Source organism: Spermophilus citellus, assembly GCF_964194105.1.
Source record: "Spermophilus citellus genome assembly, chromosome: 5".
Taxonomy (NCBI): domain Eukaryota; kingdom Metazoa; phylum Chordata; class Mammalia; order Rodentia; family Sciuridae; genus Spermophilus; species Spermophilus citellus.
In genome coordinates, this window is record NC_138186.1 from 167477002 (window position 1) to 167494883 (window position 17882).

Sequence of the window (17882 nt, forward strand, 5' to 3'; positions counted from 1 at the left end):
TAGCCTCCTAAACCGCTGGAATTACAGGCATGTGCCACCGCACCCAGCAACAGAGTCATTCTTAAGAGTTTAAATTCTTTAAGTTTATTTTTTGTTCTATTTAGAGAAAGTATATGCAGAGGAGAGGTATTTGGATTCCTTGCTTGCTTAAGCAGTTCACGTGTGGTTTAAACAGGGAGGACAACTTTTGGTTTCCCAGCTGGGCTCTTGTGGGGCTTTGGTGCTGCAGAGAAGGCTGAGGGATGCTGGATGCAGTTTTACCAAGCAGTGACTGCTGAAGAGTGCCCACATTCATGTTTTGTGATGTTAACATATGGATACGCACTATCTAAAGTACAAAATTAAGGATTTTATCCACAAGAAAAGAAAGATAGATTTGTGTGTTTTTTGTAGTCTGCCACATCCATCCCCTGGGAATTTAAGAGCCAGGATGATAGGACTGAGCAGTACAGATGGAGGGAAGGGTGAATCAGGTTGTACAGAAGGTTCAGAACAGGATGTGTATGTGGGAGGTGTCTTTAGCTTGTTGTAGAAGAGCGGAGCCAATGGGCACTTGAGTTTGCACCTGGCACCCGCCAGAGCTGTCTCCACCTTAGCTCTGCTCCTTCCACCTGCTGCTATCTTGATGTCCACTTTGGCCCTGCTTCCCACCTCTCCTCAGTATTGCCGTTGAGGACCTTCTAGTAAAGTACTGAACTCCCTTCCTCGCAGAGCACACCAGCAACACCCTGGTAAAGCAAGGTAGAGCTGACTTTTTGCTGGTGGGTTCTTGTGAGAATAAAATAGTAATTTTTGTTAAAACACTTTATAATGTAGTATTGCTAGGGAACAAAGAGAATAGAAATTTTTGGTCAAACGCATTCAAAGATCAGTTATTGCACCTACGTGACACTTTTAATACAGAAATTTATATCTCAATAATCTGAACAGAACACTTTTTAGTAGACTTAACTACAGCCATAGTGCTCTCGTTGTAGATGATTCTTTTAAAAACCTTTAAGTACTCCATCTAAAAATTATCCATGTGAGGGACTTTCTAGGTCATCTCACTTTAGCCTTTTTCCCTCCTTATAACCTGACCTCCCAGACCTATATATTGCAAATTTACCTGTCTTTTAATTTTGTTTTCCTTGACTTCCATCTAATTCTATCAGATTAGCTTAGGGTTTGTTTGCTTGCTTTTGCAAATATTAGACTTTTTTTGAAGGTAGACAAAATCACACATCACAGTAGGTAAACTCTACTAAAGTTTTTGAACAACTTCTTTGCTCTGCTGTATGTAGGTATGTTTGAATCTTTATTATGTTTTTAGTTAAAATTTACCAGTTTCCTCAGAAGATTTTTCTCTTTTCTCTCTTACAATAAGGCAAATTAGTAGAAAAAATTGATCTTACTTTATAGAATTTACTTTCAATATAAATTTACTTATAGGAGTAAATATTTGTGTGTGTATATGTGTGTGTGTGTGTGTGTGTGTGTGTGTGTGTGTAAGCACTTTTAGCAAAGCAGGTTGTTGCCTATATGTTATTTTCTGTGTATCTATGCTATAATTGTTTTTCTTTTAGTGGTACTGGGGATTGAACCCAGGGCACTCTATCACTGAGCTAATCTGTAGCCCACCCTGCTTTATTTTTATTTCGAGGCAGGGTCTTGCCAAGTTGTCCAGGCTGGTCTTGAATTTGTAATCCTCTGCCTCAGCTTCCTGAGTAACTGGGTTTACAGGTGTGCACCAGAATCTTGGTGTAATATTAAAATACAGTTCTTGGCTGTAATATTAAAATTTCTGTATTTTCATTATTTTGTTCTTACTAAATTGAGATTACTACAATATTCATGAAAAATAAACTTTGAAGAACATGGGAACTCTTTCTGGTTTTTCAGAGGCAAGGTTCCCCCTTTCTGAGTCTCTTGGTCGAGCAGTGTGGATAGTAGAGCTTGTCTGTTCTTTTGCAGCTGGTGAGGGAGTGTAAAGAGGTCCTCAAAGGTGGCCTTTTGATGAAGCAGTACTACCAGTTCATGCTGCAGGAGGTTCTAAATGACTTGGAGAAGGCCGACTGCAACATTGATGCCTTCGAAGAGGATCTGCATAAGATGTTGATGGTAAGGAAGAGGGAGGCCTTTCTTGGGTACATGGACCAGGTGAGTGCACTGCAGTTGGTTGACCTGGTTGCACATTACATTTACTTTTTTCTTAAGCTCACTTTCTTTTTCTTTTTCTTTTCTTTCCTTTTCTTCCTTTCCTTTCCTTTCCTCTCCCTCTTTCTTTCTTTCTTTCTTTCTTTCTTTCTTTCTTTCTTTCTTTCTTTCTTTCTTTCTTTCAATCCTCAGTGGTTTCTAAATTGGCATTTTTGGCAAGAATTGTCAACTTGGTCATTATCTAACTCTAGGGCAGTTCATCACGGTCCACAAAGAAAATCATAGTCTGGTCTTCTTTTTATTCAGCCACCTGTTAGCAGAACTTTTGGTAATTCCTGGTACAGGGGCTAGGGACCTCTCATAGCTATGGAAGTAGTACAGAAGATCAAGAAAGGGATCTGGTGAGGACTGGCCAAGGGTGCACACTTCCACCCCCACATGTCCATAGCTCTGGGGTACAAGTATGCTGAGACGAACCCTCAAACTTCTCTGGGGATGTCTAAAGGGAGCTTACCACAAGGATCCTAAGGCTCAAATATGAGAGGAGAGTTCCTCAAGGAAGTGGCACAGTGAGGATTTGTAAACGACTTGATGGAGCAAGAGTGGACCTGTTTTACCCTGGGGCCCAGTCTTCTCACACGAATCATACTTGCCCTGTGTTTCTGATATTTGGACCATTGTTTATATTATTATTTTCTAATAGAACTGTTTTTCTTTCTCCTCATCCTTCCTCCTTAACTAAAGCTACTTCAGACTTACTTTCAGAGTTTATTTTTCTCCAGAAAACTTATCTGATAATTTTAACCTTTCTAGCCTCCTTTCTGTACCTTCTTTGAACTCTCTTCACAGTTACTGTGAGAACTGTATTGTAACCTATCGTAAACACAGTCTCTTCTCAGGGTTCCTGATTGGACTGGGAGCTTCCTGACCCAGGGTTGTAGCTTGACATGTTTCTGTCTTCCGTAGTGTGCGGTGGAGTGTTGATGTGCATGTGCGTGTTGGAGTCTCTAGGGCAAGGCCATGGGCGAGCCTGCATCCTGGCAGGGTGGTGAAATCATGAGAAAACTGCTGCTTGGAGGGTGTCATTTTGGAGGGTCTCTCACTCTTGCTGGTTCCACTGTGTCCTGTTCAGGCTGGCTACAGCACCTCCAGGAACCACCCGTTTTCTGCGTTGGAAGAAAAAAGCCAGAGTCCCTTGCCAACCAGTGCAAGCCTTGCCTTAGCAGCAAGAGCTCACTCAGCATGTTTCTCCTTCTCTCAGTGGCAAGGCTGTGGCGTGGCCTCGTACTGTCAGTGGAGGCTTGGAATTCACATGTCAAACAGCTTTTCAACCTTAATACAAGTAGAAAATGAAGGAGGTGCCAGGGAATGGAATTTAAAATAATCTGGTATTTATGAGAAGTAATTATGATGTAATTGAGATTATTTTCTAATTGGCTAGAATACATGAAAGATCAGTGTGTGTCAAATGGCTATATTTTGATGTAATATCTACTTCCTACATCAGAAAAATTTTTATTATTGAAAAGTTGTGGTAAAAAGCAACACATAATTGTTTGTTGTTGCTTTCCATGGACAATCAAATGAAACTTTTTGGAAAAAAAAAAAAAAAGTTCCTTGCTTCTTGAGCTGTTTCTGATGGTTTCCAGAGGCACCTGTGCCCTGTGATGGGCATGGGGTGGGGCCAGGTGAGGAGCAACAGTTTAGTTTTTGCTTTGCATGAGTCAGTATGTGTACTGTCATAGATGAAAAAACTGGAAATTACCAGTGGTTTTAAAATTGTGCCCTGTAGTGTGCTAGAAAAATCAGGGGAATGTTTAGAAGACTGGGGGAACCTAAACAAAAATCATTGTCTCTGTTAGGAAGGAAGGAGAGAATAGCTCTTGGGTAGGCAGTCAGCTCTTAATTACCCGGTACCCTTCTCTTGAAACCCACCAAAAAGAGAAGAAAAAAAATTCCATATTCAGAAAAGGAGAAAATTTGCAACAGTACCCATTCCTTTACCACCATCCTGCAAATTAAAAAGATTGATGGGATTATTTGCCTTGAAATGTAGACTAAACCAGAGCAGATGCAGGCTCTGATACGTCCCACCTTAGACCTGGAGAGTCTGGAGCCGAGATGTCCCTGTGGAGCTCTAATGTTGACTAAAGAGCTGTACATGACACAGGCTGCAGCGGTGAAATGCTCAGTGTTCCCACTGAACTTGCCAGCCCAGAACAGCTGCCCATGGGAGCGCTGCTGAAGTGCGGGGGCAGGGATCAGCAAGTTACTATGAAGAAAGTCCACGACTCAGGGTTGTTACAGTGTGTGGCAGCGTCCTCTCTGCTCAGAAACTGAGGCGCTTACTGTGTGTCTGCGGTCCAAGGAGACCACTTGGTGAGGGTTTGAGGCCACAGACCTAACTGAAGCTGAGCTGCCTCAGCTCAGTGCCAGGCCCCTAGCTCAGAAGTAACCAAGGCAGGGAACGGACGGTGGAAGGGCCTGTGCTTGACCTAAGGAAACCACGAGTTTTACTCAACTTTTTTTCCCACTGTGACTAAAAGATCTGACCAGAACAATTTTAAAGGAGGAAAAATTTATTTGGGGGCTCATGGATTAGAGGTCGTAGTCCACAGACAGCAGACTCCATTCCTCAGAGCCCAAGGTGAGGCTGAACATCGCTGCAGAAGAGTGTGGCAGAGGGAAGTGGCTCACATGGTGATCAGGAAGCAGAGAGAGAGGTCTCCACTGGCCAGATACAAACATGTACCCCAAAGCCACGCCTCAAGTCCCACCTCCTCCTGCCTCACCCTACCACTTCATTTGCTGCTCAGTGAATCCTCTCAAGGGATTAATTCACTGCTTGGGATAAGCCTCTCAAAACCCAATCATTTCTCCTCTGAACCTTCTTGCATTGTCTCACACGTGAGCTTTTGGGGAACACCTCACAGCCAAATCATAACACCACATAAAGAGAAGTCAAAAGGAAAATGTGAAAGTGAGGAACAAGAAGTGTAGTTGCAGAAGATACATTCCTTAGCCCATGTGTGCACAGGGTTTCTGCAGAAGGATAAAGAACTAAGGAGCAGGGAAAAATTTTTCATTCTGCACCGGAACAAGAAGTGTAGTTGCAGAAGATACATTCCTTAGCCCATGTGTGCACAGGGTTTCTGCAGAAGGATAAAGAACTAAGGAGCAGGGAAAAATTTTTCATTCTGCACCTTAATTATTGGATGTCTGTTGTGTGCCGGGTGTCTTGTGGAGAACTGAGGATTCAGTGATGAGTGCAGACTTAGATTTTGGAGTGATGGGTAGATTGGTTATTATCTAATCATGCGTGAAAAATTCCAGCTGTGAAAAATACTACAAAAGAGAGGCACAGGTTTTTTGTGGACCCTGAGGGTACGATTTGAGATTGTGTGGAGGTAAAGGAAGGATTCTCTTGAGAAAGGGACACTGGGATTTATCTGAAGGTTGATACATCCAGTAAAACCCAACTTATGTAAAAAAATTTTAAAAATACCCAAAGGTATAATATATGTTGTCATCTGTGTAATGACAGATTGTTTTATAAAGTATACAGACTTGGAAAGAAACATACTAAATTCATGATATTTATTGCCTCTGGGGAAGAAGGATAGAGAAATGAAGAGAGAGAAAGGAGAATTAACTTTCTGGTATCTTCTTACAGAAAAAATTTCTGAAACAATATGACCAAATATTAATATTTTTTGTTCTAGGTGATATTTGTTAGATTGTTTTTTGGCCTCCTAACTTTCTAACGGAAGCAATGAAAAAGAGACTGAAATAAACACTTTTCCGACAGGAGGCAGCAGATGCCAGCTCTCTGTGTTGGGAAGGAGTGTGGCAGGAACAAAGGTTCCCAAGGAAAAAGTGAAGAGAGGCCTCTGGCTGCAGTGATGAGAGGGCTGAAGGCTGGGGCAGCTGTAGGATCCAGCGCCAGGTGGCCCCTAGCGCTGCATGTGGGAGTGCTTGGGTTAGAGTGCATAACGTGTATCGAGAAAGAAGTGTAAGAATTCAATTTTAAAGTGTGAAATTGGAGGGACATAGGGTGGGTCACCGAGAGTGACTGCTGGGGCCAGATGGTGTGGCCAGGTAAATTGTGAAGTCTGGATCCAGTAAGAGCTTGCTTCTTAAGTTGGCCTGTGAGCATTGACAGCCTTTGGGATTGACTCTGATAAGGGGAGAGATGAACATTTACGCGTGTGTGTGCACATACCCACGTGTGCAGAGGGAAAGTCTGTGCTAGGAAATTGTGCTGATTTCAGGAAGAGATGGGTGTCACGATGCAGATTTTGAAATGAGGGGGAACAGCAGCTCATTGTAAAGAAGGCGGGGAGTATATGTGCACATTTGCATTTTTGGTGTCAGGAGGCTGAGAGATTTTATGTCTAATGACTTCTGGCTTTTTAAATTTTTTTTTTAGTTGTTGATGCACCGTTATTTTTATTTATTTATGTGTATGTCGTGCTGAGGATCAAACCCAGTGCCTCCTATAGCCAGGCAAGTACTCTGCCACTGAGCCTCAACCCCAACCCCCTGTTCTTTTTTCAAGAGAGATGAGCTCCTCTGCTAAGAATGGGGGCGACAGTATTAATGGGTTGAGGAAACGGAGGAGTTTTAAATGATGGTTGTAGAGAGACGAAAAATGAGTAGTGAAATCAATATGATCACCAGGAATGCTGGATGTCGTATGGTGGGCGATTGTGATTGAGCAGAACAGTGAGACTTCCTGACAGGTGGCTTCCTGGTGGCTCTCAGCTTCTAAGTGTGGACACAGGGAATGGCCCAGCTATGCTTTGGCTGGCAGTGGGGTCTTAACAAGCAGTGAGATGAAAAGCAGTGACGGGACTTCAGCATACTGAAGCATACTGTAGTGTTGAGGGGTGGGCCTGTGGGAGCCGCTGACAAGGAGAATGGACCCAGGAAGGGGGTTGTGAGTTGGAGAAGGACCGGGCTCTGTGGACTCTGGTGGCTAGTGAGCTTGGCAGGAAGTTGTGTTAGTGAGTGAACAAATGAACTGAAGGAGGGGAGGAGGCAGGGCCTCAGAGTGTTGGCTTGGTCCTGGGAGGTTGGGCAGTTCTGGTGTGAGACACGGGAGGCCCTGTTGGAGGAGGAGGAAGCCAGGGGGCTGAACTGAAGCAGAGTCAAAGTCACAGCATGGTGCTGAGCCTGATCAGGGTGGGGTCTAGGAAGGTCAGGCCAGAGCTGACAGACAGGTCTGAAGCGGACAGATTGGAAGTCGGTGATGACAGGTGAAGACGGAATTGATGGTACAGCTGGAACCTAAACCTTCAAGGGGCAGAGTCTTTCTTTTGTTGAGCTTTTTAAGTGAGAAGGTGGAAGAGTAGTGGGTTGAAAGTAGCAGTGAGGAAGCGTGGGGGTGCCAGCTCTTTGCAGCCCTTGGGTGTGAGGGGAGATCCAGGAGGTGAGGGAGCACCGGAGTGTGGGAAACTCGCTTCGTCTGGGCAGATGGTGGGTCACACACGGCTCTGGTTGAGTGGCCCCAGGCCTGCAGAGCACCACTGTACAGCTGGATGGTAGGGGACCTGAGCCTTCAGAAATGCAGCAGAGGAGTGCTGTTTTGAGATGAAGGAAAGATTTGCAATCCACAGACTGAAAGTTATCACTGGTTCTGAGGAGAAACAAAAAGAGAGTGAACTCTTACATTGTAGTCTATGAAAAAACTGAACTTGAAGGTAGAGAAAGAATCCTGGGAACTCCTAAGTGCAGGAGGCAAGTCACCTTCGGCAGTCGAGAGCAACGTGGCATCTGGGCGTCAGGCCTCATGGCAATGTCCCACTCAGTGTCAGAAGGTGTCCTGAGGGAGAGAGTGTGTGATTCGGGTATGTTCTTGAGGTCAGAACATCCTCTGTGAGCCTGTCTTGAGAAAAACTGCTTGTAGGTAAAACTCTCCCATCCAGCAGCTAAGTCAAAGGAGGGCTGAGGCCTTGCGGGCTGCCGCAGTACAAGTGGTGGTGGGCATAGACCCACTTCAGGACAACTGATAGTCTGGTCATACATCTTAAATTGTCTAATGAACCTTGGGAAGTTAGGCCACACAAATCTGGGGATCAGGTAGGTCCGCCTCAGTGCACACCTGCCCCCAGCTAAAAAGAACAGTGAAACCAGCAAAGATCCTACTCTCCTACGGGAACCACAGTCACGTTTGTTCATCATGAAGCTTTCTTTTTAAAAAATTTTTATTGATTATATTATAAAAATATGTAACAGTAGGATTTGTGTTTCATATATTTGTATGTGAATACAACATACTTTAATAAATTTATTCCCAATACCATAACGAACATTTCTAAGTGCTGTTTCCCCTATTATTGTACTTTCCTGTACATTGTGAATTTTTTAGTTATTAGGCATGTAAAAGGATGTGGATGATGTGTGAAGTTGCTGAAGAGTTATACAGTTTTAAAAACGATCTACCCTAGACCTTAGCTGATGTGGCAAAGACCTCGCCTTTGTGTCGCATGCTTTCCACAGTCCCCTTTGACATGCCTGTCTGATTTATATCTTTTATGTTAATAGAAGTGAAGATGTGGATTGCTGAATTTACTCTCAAATATCTCCTTTTATATTTTTGTATTTTAAGGTATATTTTGATTACATGAGAAGCTGGATCCAAATGCTACAGCAATTACCTCAAGCATCCCATAGTTTAAAAAATCTGTTAGAAGAAGAATGGAATTTCACCAAAGAAATAACTCATTACATACGGGGAGGAGAGGCACAGGCTGGAAAACTCTTCTGGTAGGAATCTTTCTGCTTCACAGTATGGCTTCTTTCCTTTCTCACTCTTCTCTTTCACACATTTGAATGTTCAGTTACTTGAAAATTATAATCATTCATACCTGTAATGTACCTGCCCCTCTCCCAAGTTTTGAATAGTGGTGCTCAACCAGAGTCGATTTTGACCCTTGGGGGACATTTGGCAATATGAAGACATTTTTGATTGTCACATTTGGAGGACATAATACTGGCACCTGGTGGACAGAAGCCGGGTTGGACATTCTGCACTGCACAAGATGGGCCCCACAGCAGGCAGTTATCCACCCAAAGTATCCATTTGAAACCTGAGAAATTCTGCTTTAGGGTAAACCCTCTTTTTTTGTCTTGTTATATCATTTTAATAAAAGGAAGGAAGTGCTCCAAGGGCAGAATAGACCTGGGTGTTTCAGTTGTGGTGGGGACAGTCAGAACTTACGTTTTTCCACTGAGTTTTTTGGTAATTTAGCCTAATCACACATCTCTTCATAACTGGTTTATGCTTAATGAAAGCATATAGACAGAAACCAGGACGGTCTGCAGGAGGGAGCACAGCACTGGTCTGTTGTAGGAGTGCGTTTCCTCCTGGGTCAGGCCCACACTGTTGAGCCCAGGCTGCAGTTCAGAGGACTCTGCCAGTGGCCACTCCAGTCTGACTTGCTTTGACTCAGGTGAGATCGGGACTCTCCTGTGCTCTGGACTCTGTCGGTCCCATTGCTCATATGTTAGTATTTCTTCTGCTTCTTTTCATAAGTCACGTACGCCCTCGCTCCTTCCTGTCATGCTCTAGCCCCTCAACTTCCATGTCAGGTGCGCTTCTGACTCCAGCTCCTGGCTGATCTGGACTCCACTCATCTCTGTCCCATCTGGATGTCTCAGAATCTTTTATCCACTTTTCTGCCTGGATTGTCAGGTCTTCTTACATCCCGTTTTATTCTGAGCAGTGAACTTGCTCTTGTCTCCTCGCTCCTGGGCTTCAGGCTGTGGTCCCCAGGCAGGCTTTCCCATAGTCGGCCTTCTTAAAAAAGGCTCTCCTTATTGTTTTCAGCATCACCGCCCCCCCCCCAGTCCCCCTCCCACTTTATTTCCTTTAATTGTGCTTTGCTTATAACTTATGTTATATTTTGTATTTTCTGCTTGTAGTTGCTGTTTCCAGTCTATCAAGCTTTGTTGAAGAAAATTTTGAATAGGTTCCTGCTAGTTACACTAGAAACATGTAATTTTCACTGCACCCTCATTTCTTCCTTTCAGCGTTTGTATCTTTGTCTTCTGCTTGTCCTTCAGATGCTCTGAGTCCAGGCTCTGGCTATTGCCTCCCACTCCTTATTCTGAGAGGCTCCTTGTCCTCCCTGCTGCCCCTTGTGTGGACTGCCGATCTCAGGATCCCAGGTCTGCAGTCCACTGCATCTGCCGTACTGGAGCCACAGCTTCTGCTCTGCGGTCCGCCCTCACTTATTTCTTGAACATGTGCTGCTTCTGGTCCTTTTGGCTGGCCCTGAGAACACATGCAGAATTAGACCTCTGTTCACACTCCTGCCCCTGCTCTTCTTGAGCTGGCATTGTTCACATGTCAGGGTAGTACTCTCTAAATCGCCTCCCTTTTCTGCCTGCACCTCACCAGAATCAGATGGACCTTGTTACGTGGCACAGCAGGCCATCTCTGAACACTCCCATGGCTCCCTGTCTAGTGAAAATGCCTGGACAGTGGCCTTTGGGGCTGGCCACAGTCTGCCTTCTTACTGACGGACCTTGGCCCTCATCTCCTCCTAGACTCTGCTTCCTGCATGTCCAACCTGAGCTACCTTCTGTTCTCATAGGCTGGGCTTGGCTCCTGCCACCGCCCTTTGCAGTTGCTGGTCCCCTTCCATGGACTGCTCTTCCAGATATTTTCATGACTCATTTCCCCACTTGCTTCAGGTCTTTGTTCAAATGTTACCTTCTCAGCCCATTTTAAATCAAAGTTTCTACCCATAAGGACTCCTTAGCTTTTTTCTCTCTCCAAAGCACTGATTATTAATCTGAAATACTGTATATTTTATTTTTTATCTCTCTTCACTGGAGGGCTGTTTTTCTGTTTTATTTACTCCTTCTTAATAAATAATAGGCATTCAGTCACTATTGAGCAAAACCACCCTGGATATTCTTGTATGATATTCTTTTTAAAAGCATGTGTCTATCAGGTCCTTTCCTACTTAGATTTTTGGTGCCCACTTACTTGTCCAACAAATGATCAAGTAAAGTAGTGTGACATCCAAGGCTCTTCCCAGCATGGCCCCATTTACTGTCCCAGACTCTCTTTGACCCTTGGTGGCATGAGTAGCCTCTGCTCCTCTTGGCTGGGGCGGTTTCCTTTTCACTAACATGCCTCTGCTTGACACATCTCCATGCGTGATCCTGCTTGTTGTTCTTCCTGAACTGGCTCTCCCCTTTCTGTCCTCCTGACAGACCCCCTCTTTCTGCTCTTCTCCCTGTTAATATTAGACACTTGCACAAGGTGGTTGCAGGGCTTTCTGGCCATGAAACAGCTTTGCGTTCAGCTGGGTTTGATCCTTCTCTAACAGCAACCCTCGCACTTGCCGTCCACCATATCTACTACGAGTCCTGTGCCTCCTTGCCTTCTTTTACTAGGTGATAAGTGCCTTTTCTTGAACAGTATCGAGGTCATTAGACAGTTGTTGAAGTTTTATTATATTCATTTAGATTTTTTTGACTACTGGGTGTTCATTTTAACATTAGTGTTTAGATGGTGTGTTCAATGAGAAGGATCAGCTATGTAGAGTATTTCATGTTTGTCAACTAGTTGTGAGGGAAATTAAAAAAACAGTTGCATTGAAGTAATTCATTTTGCTTTTGTATCCCATCATTTAGTTTGACATTTTGTATCATTTCGTAACATTTTGTAACATTTGTGTAAGATGGAAATAACATTTGTGTAATAATCACACAGCCACTAGGAATATAACATAAGTCTGGGTGTGGTGGCTCACGACTGTTGGCTTCGGAGGCTGAGGATCACAAGTTCAAGGCCAGCCTCAGCAACTTGGCGAGGTCCTTAGCAACTTCGTGAGGCCCTGCCAAACTAAAGAAGGCTGGGGATGTGACTCAGTGGTTAAGCACCCCTGGGTTCAATCCCTGGTAACAACAACAACCAAAAAAGATTATAAAATTTTATGGTTTGTGATGAAATAATGGGGTAATAAAACAAAGATAGGTATGTGTTATAATTTAAATTTTTACTTTTTCACAATAATCATTATTTTATATTAGAAGAAAGATTCTCATTGTTGAGGTTTAAGTTATTGTAGTAGTAGCTGAGCCTTTTAGTTTTAGGAAGATTTTTCTTCCCAGTTTTATTCTTGTTATTTTTGTTCCCTTAGTGACATCGCAGGGATGCTGCTGAAATCCACAGGGAGCTTTCTGGAATTTGGCTTGCAGGAGAGCTGTGCCGAGTTTTGGACCAGTGCTGACGACAGCAGTGCTTCAGATGAAATAAGGTTGGAGCTGTGCTCCTTCCTGCTCCATTTCTCCTCTCAGTTCTGCTGTCAGTGCTGATTCTGCGGGAGCCTCGTCCAGACCCAGATGTGTCGGGCTGGAGAAGTTTGGGCAATAGACTTAGCGGGACTTGCTTCTTACTGTCATGTCTTTTTATGTCTCTTAGTTATGGTTTCATGTGATAAATTTTTTGAAAGTGAATTGAAGAGTTTATTTCACATAATGAAAATAATACCTTTAGAGTAAGGGATGAAGTTGACTAAAAATGAGTAGAATCAGTGATCTCCATCCACAATTTCTGGAATGTCTTTAATTAGATGTTATGTTTCTGTCTTTTGAAACTTCTGTAGCAGTGCATGGTATGTGTTAATGACAGTTGATAAATTTAGCTTCTCCTTTCTACTGAACTTTAAGCTTAAATATATGAAATCATGGTTTACCCCCCTGTTGAATTTCCTCCAGTTCTATGCAGATGCTATTTGTGATGAACCATTGAAATTGCTATTTGTGGCATATATTTCTGCCATTGAGCCGTTTTGTGGCCATATATCAGTCATATGTAATTCAGTCTTAGCTAATGCTCAAATGAAACTGGCTCTCCAGAACTAGAATGTTTTCTGTCTCTCACCACCCAAAGTTTGATGCAAAACACGTTTTGGGTTTCAAAATACCTGGGATGTTTCTATGCCAAGGTTAAAGAAAGGGGTTCCCACACACGTTCTCACCTGGGGAAACCAAATTGAGTAGTTGAGAAATAGAATGCGTCAGTTTATAGGTCTTGTAGTTTTGAGATCTAATATCATAGATTTTAAATGAACATAAGAGTTCAAGGTGACAGATTTTGAACTAAAGAACATTTTATGATGTTCTAATTGTTCACTAGGGATGGATTTAATAGGAGCTTTATGCACAGTGGTGCGTTCAAACTGGCTTGCCTCAACTGACTGTGCACATCTCTCCCCAAGCACTGCTCTGTGGAGTCTCACTGCTGCCTTGAGATCCTCCACAGTGGGAGCATTACACCTCACAGATGGACATGTATTACATGCCACCATGCTTTTGCAGAGCCAGTTGTTAGGCATTTACCAGACTGTGCTTATCTCAAACTCCAAGAAATTATCAATGAAACCTTTAGGAATTTGACCTATTGTTACTTGAAGGTATCCTGCATATATTTAAAGGACATGAGTACTTCCTATAAAACTGAGGAGTGGGCTGGGATGTAGCTTAGAGGCGGAGTGCTTGCCCAGGATTGAATCAGGAGCTGCACACATGCACATCCAGAAAACCAAACCGAGTAGCCAGCTTCTCCATATTATGTATACGTTCACAGTAATGGCTTGCTCCCATTGAAAACACCTGCAGTCTTTGTTACTGTGATATGGGATTTGCTTCATCTTTGTTGTTCATGCTGTTGTTTCTGGGGCACACCTGATGGCTTCTGACCCGGCTTTGATCTGCTGGCAGGAGGTCTGTTATAGAGATCAGTCGGGCGCTCAAAGAGCTTTTCCACGAAGCCAGAGAAAGAGCCTCAAAAGCACTTGGATTTGCTAAAATGTTGAGGAAGGTGAGTTTGCAAACCTGACTACTTACCTTTATTTTTTTTAAAATTTTTTCTTTTATCTTACTTTTAAGAAAGCTAATACTAAAGAAGTTTCTTTGTAACTGATCCTAGGACCTGGAAATAGCAGCAGAATTTATTCTCTCAGCCCCGGTTAGAAACCTACTAGATGTTCTAAAAGCAAAACAGTACGTGAAGGTAAATAAGAATACTTGAAATACTTTGCCTTTCATTCTTTTTTCTAAAATAGGCATACTTTTACAGAAAGGTCCAGATAATGAATATTTTAGGCTTTGGAGGCCATACATTCACCTCATTATAGAACTGCCCCATGGTTTCCCATTGAAAATTAGAAAAATACTTTTTATTTGACTTAACATATCTTAAGAATGCAGATAAGTAATCAAATATTTACACATACTACTTGGTTAAAATAATGTACATGAAAAGATAATCTTGATTTTTAATAGTGGCTTTTTCACCCTCACATTTCCTGAAGCAGTTTGAAGTTTTTACATGGGTCTTTGATGTTGGTGTCCGGGTTATCACTAGAACCACTTTCTGAGTCACCACCTTTACTTCCCTTTGCTTGAGATTTAGTACTTTGGAATCTATATATGTTATTGTCACTGGAAATGTTATGCCACACCCAGGGATGTGTGGCCCATACAGCACCACATTATTGTCCCTTGTTAAAATGATGGGTGATGTTGACCCCTAGCAGAGCGTCAGGTGACTTGAAAAGCCTCACACACCAGTGCTGACTGAAGTTGTTCCATTCCCTCCCAGGAGTACTTTGTGGTTGAAAATGGAACAATAAAAAGATGTCCCATAACTGGAGAGACTGCAAGAACCTCCCCCAGTCCATTCCCAGACTTTCTCTTTACGTCACTTTGACCTCAGTTGCTTGCTGTTCCCCATACTGCTCACATTCTTGTCTTTCCCAAATCCTGACCCTGAACCTGCTTTTGTTTTTCTTTTTTTTCTTTTTAAATAACAGATTTCTGTAAATGCATAAGCCTGGATCATTTCTTTTCTAGGTACAGATTCCTGGCTTGGAGAACTTGCAAGTGTTTGTTCCGGACTCTCTGGCTGAGGAGAAGAGCATCGTCTTGCAGTTGCTCAACGCTGCTGCAGGGAAGGACTGTGCAAAGGACCCAGACGACGTGCTCATGGATGCCTACCTGCTTCTGACCAAGCCCAGTGACCGGGCCCGGGACTCAGATGGTGGCTGGGGCACCTGGGACGCACAGCCTGTTAAGCTAGTGCCTCAGGTGGAGACCGTGGATACCCTGAGAAGTATGCAGGTCAGTCTCACTCCAGGTCCCACGTCCACTCGCTGGGCCCCCACCTTCCAGCTACTTTATTTACTTAAAATGCTTTCAGAAAACTGAATTTTTACTAGCCCATGATGGATTTACTGTCCTGGTTAGCTCAAGAATATGCATCCCAAAAGAGTGCTTCAATGTTCTACTGGTAATTCTCAGCATAATTTGTACTCAAATGTTACATTAAATTTTATAATTACGTTACATTATACTGGAATATTTGAAATGATACATCTGTTTTATTCATTCCTTTCCTTAGTTCAGGTAGTTAGGTCTAGAGACCCAAGTCTTAAAGAATTATCTCAGTAATTTAATTTCTAATTCTAGAAATTCAAGTACCCTAAGGATTCTGGCTTACTAATTATTTAGTTATTTTTATAGCAATAGCTATTCCTGCTCATATAATAAGGATCCCAGTCAGTTTATATACTCACTGATTTTAACTGTAAGGAGCTTCCCATGTTACCTGAGTCCAGTTTAGGGATAGAGATGGGAGTGTCCATGTGCATCTTAGTCAGCCTGACTAGAACCCAGGCACTTGGGTTATGTCTCCCTCCGGCCCATAGACCTGCTCTGTCTCCCCAGGTGAGGGGATGGTGCAGGCTGCCCACTCATTTAAGCCAGGAGCATGACAGGTAATATAAATCTAGCTTCCCCCCTTGCAGTTAATCACTAGCCCCGACACACCAGAAGTGTATCCAGTAAGTAATGCTTTCCCTGCCTCCTCAGGGCTACTGTCACGGTCAGAAAGTCACCGTCCCTTTCCTGAGTGGTTATAGTTTCTTTTAGTTTTCCTCCTTTCAGCCTCACTGTTGTTCTTCAGTTCTATATTGGTTGGTTGTTTTGGAACTTTGAGAATGATGGTTGTAACAGTGAACTTCAAATACTGCAGTCTTTGTAATAATAATACAGTTTTGATCTCTTAAATGATTCACACAAGCCCCCTTATCTGATCCTGGTCCTATTCCTGCATTTTCCACCTTGACATGCTGCTCCAGAGCCCATGCTCACACCCCCACACTCCACACTACACCAGCAGTGTGGACTACTGGGAGGTCTAGCTACGTCAACACTGCAGGCCTGCGTAGTGCAGTGGGTTCTTCTCCACTGTGCGGGAAAACCTGGACGTCATTGCCCACCGCAGAGCGTTGCTCTATGAGAGCAACTTTGCTTGCCTTGACTCTCTGGTCAGGTGGTTGTTGACCCGGTGGCCGTGGGGTTGACATTGCTTTTGGATGAGGTTTGAACTAGAGTGGGAAAGCAGCCTTTGGTCTTTGTCATAGCCTGTGTCTGATTTCCCTCGTAGGTGGACAATCTTTTACTAGTTGTCATGCAGTCAGCTCATCTCACGATGCACAGAAAATCCTTCCAGCAGTCCATTGAGGGGCTTATGACTCTACGCCAGGAACAAACGTCCAGTCAGCCAGTCATTGCCAGAGCTTTGCAGCAGCTCAAGGTACTGCGCCTCCTCTCCCTTCCCCGGCTCTGGTGACTACCTTTGGGCATGCTGCTGTGGAAGAGTCGAGAGACGTGACATAATGTTATTTGGGGAACAGGAGCTCTGAAGTTGCCCTCCATTCTCCCTCCCTCCCCAGTACACACTTTTCCTCATATTAAGCCTTTCTGGAACTGAGGAAATTTATAATTGGAAAGGAGTGAAAATCGAGCAGTTAAGTGAATTCATAATGGTCACGTGGCTGAGTAGCAAAGTTGAAGCTGGACTCTAGGTCTCTTCATTCCTAATGTACATTAATTTCTCTTTTAGCAATTTCCAGGATTTACTACCAGAGTTCCATATCAATGATATGTAATCTAAAGGAAGATTTATTTATTCCTTTGTTTAACAAAAGATTTAGCCATCCCAAGGACGCAGTGGCACATGCCTATAATCCCAGCAGCTTGGGAGGCTGAGATAGGAGGATCAAAGCCAGCCTCAGCAACAGCAAGACACTAAACAACCCAGTGAGACCCTGTCTCTAAATAAAATGCAGAATAGGACTGGGGAGGTGGCTCAGTTCAAGTGCCCCAAGTTCAATCCCCAGTAACCCCTCTCCCTCAAAAAGGAACAAATGATTCAGCCAAATTAACTATAATAGGGAAAATAATCAGTTGTACATGGGCACAAAGGCCTTCAAAGTGTCTGACAAGCCAGAGCCTGTATTCTTCTCCCATTTTTTTCTGTTTTCATCACTTTCTATTTTGTACACATTTATCAGTCCTGGTCTCATCTATGCTTTCCCACAAGCCATTAGTTATGTCTTCTCAGTCACAGTAAGGTGTGATTTCTTAAAGAAGTAAACCCTGAAAAGACGAGACAAATCATTTGAAAGACATTTGCTTTTTTCCCTACCAATCTGACTTGTCTTATTTATCTATAATTCTCTTTTATAAATTGTAGTCTCACACCAGTGGCAGAGCGGGAGACTTTTGTCTTTTATTTTAGTCTGAGCTGATGAACTCTAGAGTGTGAGGATTTTACAAGATGCTGATTATTCTTGAGCTTGGGGAGTTTATACCCTAAGGACCTAAAACCTTACAGAGGCCCGAAGGCTTAGGGCCCCGTAACAGCAACTTGAAGGGTT

General features: G+C 43.3%; 1 protein-coding gene across 6 annotated transcripts in view; it reads left to right on the forward strand.

Moving 5' to 3' along the window:
• Positions 1-17882, forward strand: part of MAP3K4 (mitogen-activated protein kinase kinase kinase 4) — a 105431-nt gene that overhangs the window by 63429 nt on the left and 24120 nt on the right. For all 6 annotated transcript variants that reach the window (XM_081294353.1, XM_081294355.1, XM_081294356.1 and 3 more), the window contains 7 exons: positions 1954-2100; positions 8747-8904; positions 12297-12413; positions 13879-13978; positions 14087-14170; positions 15013-15279; positions 16607-16756. In XM_081294353.1, the coding sequence (XP_081150479.1) occupies positions 1954-2100; positions 8747-8904; positions 12297-12413; positions 13879-13978; positions 14087-14170; positions 15013-15279; positions 16607-16756 (1023 nt within the window). The remainder of the gene's footprint in view (positions 1-1953; positions 2101-8746; positions 8905-12296; positions 12414-13878; positions 13979-14086; positions 14171-15012; positions 15280-16606; positions 16757-17882) is intronic.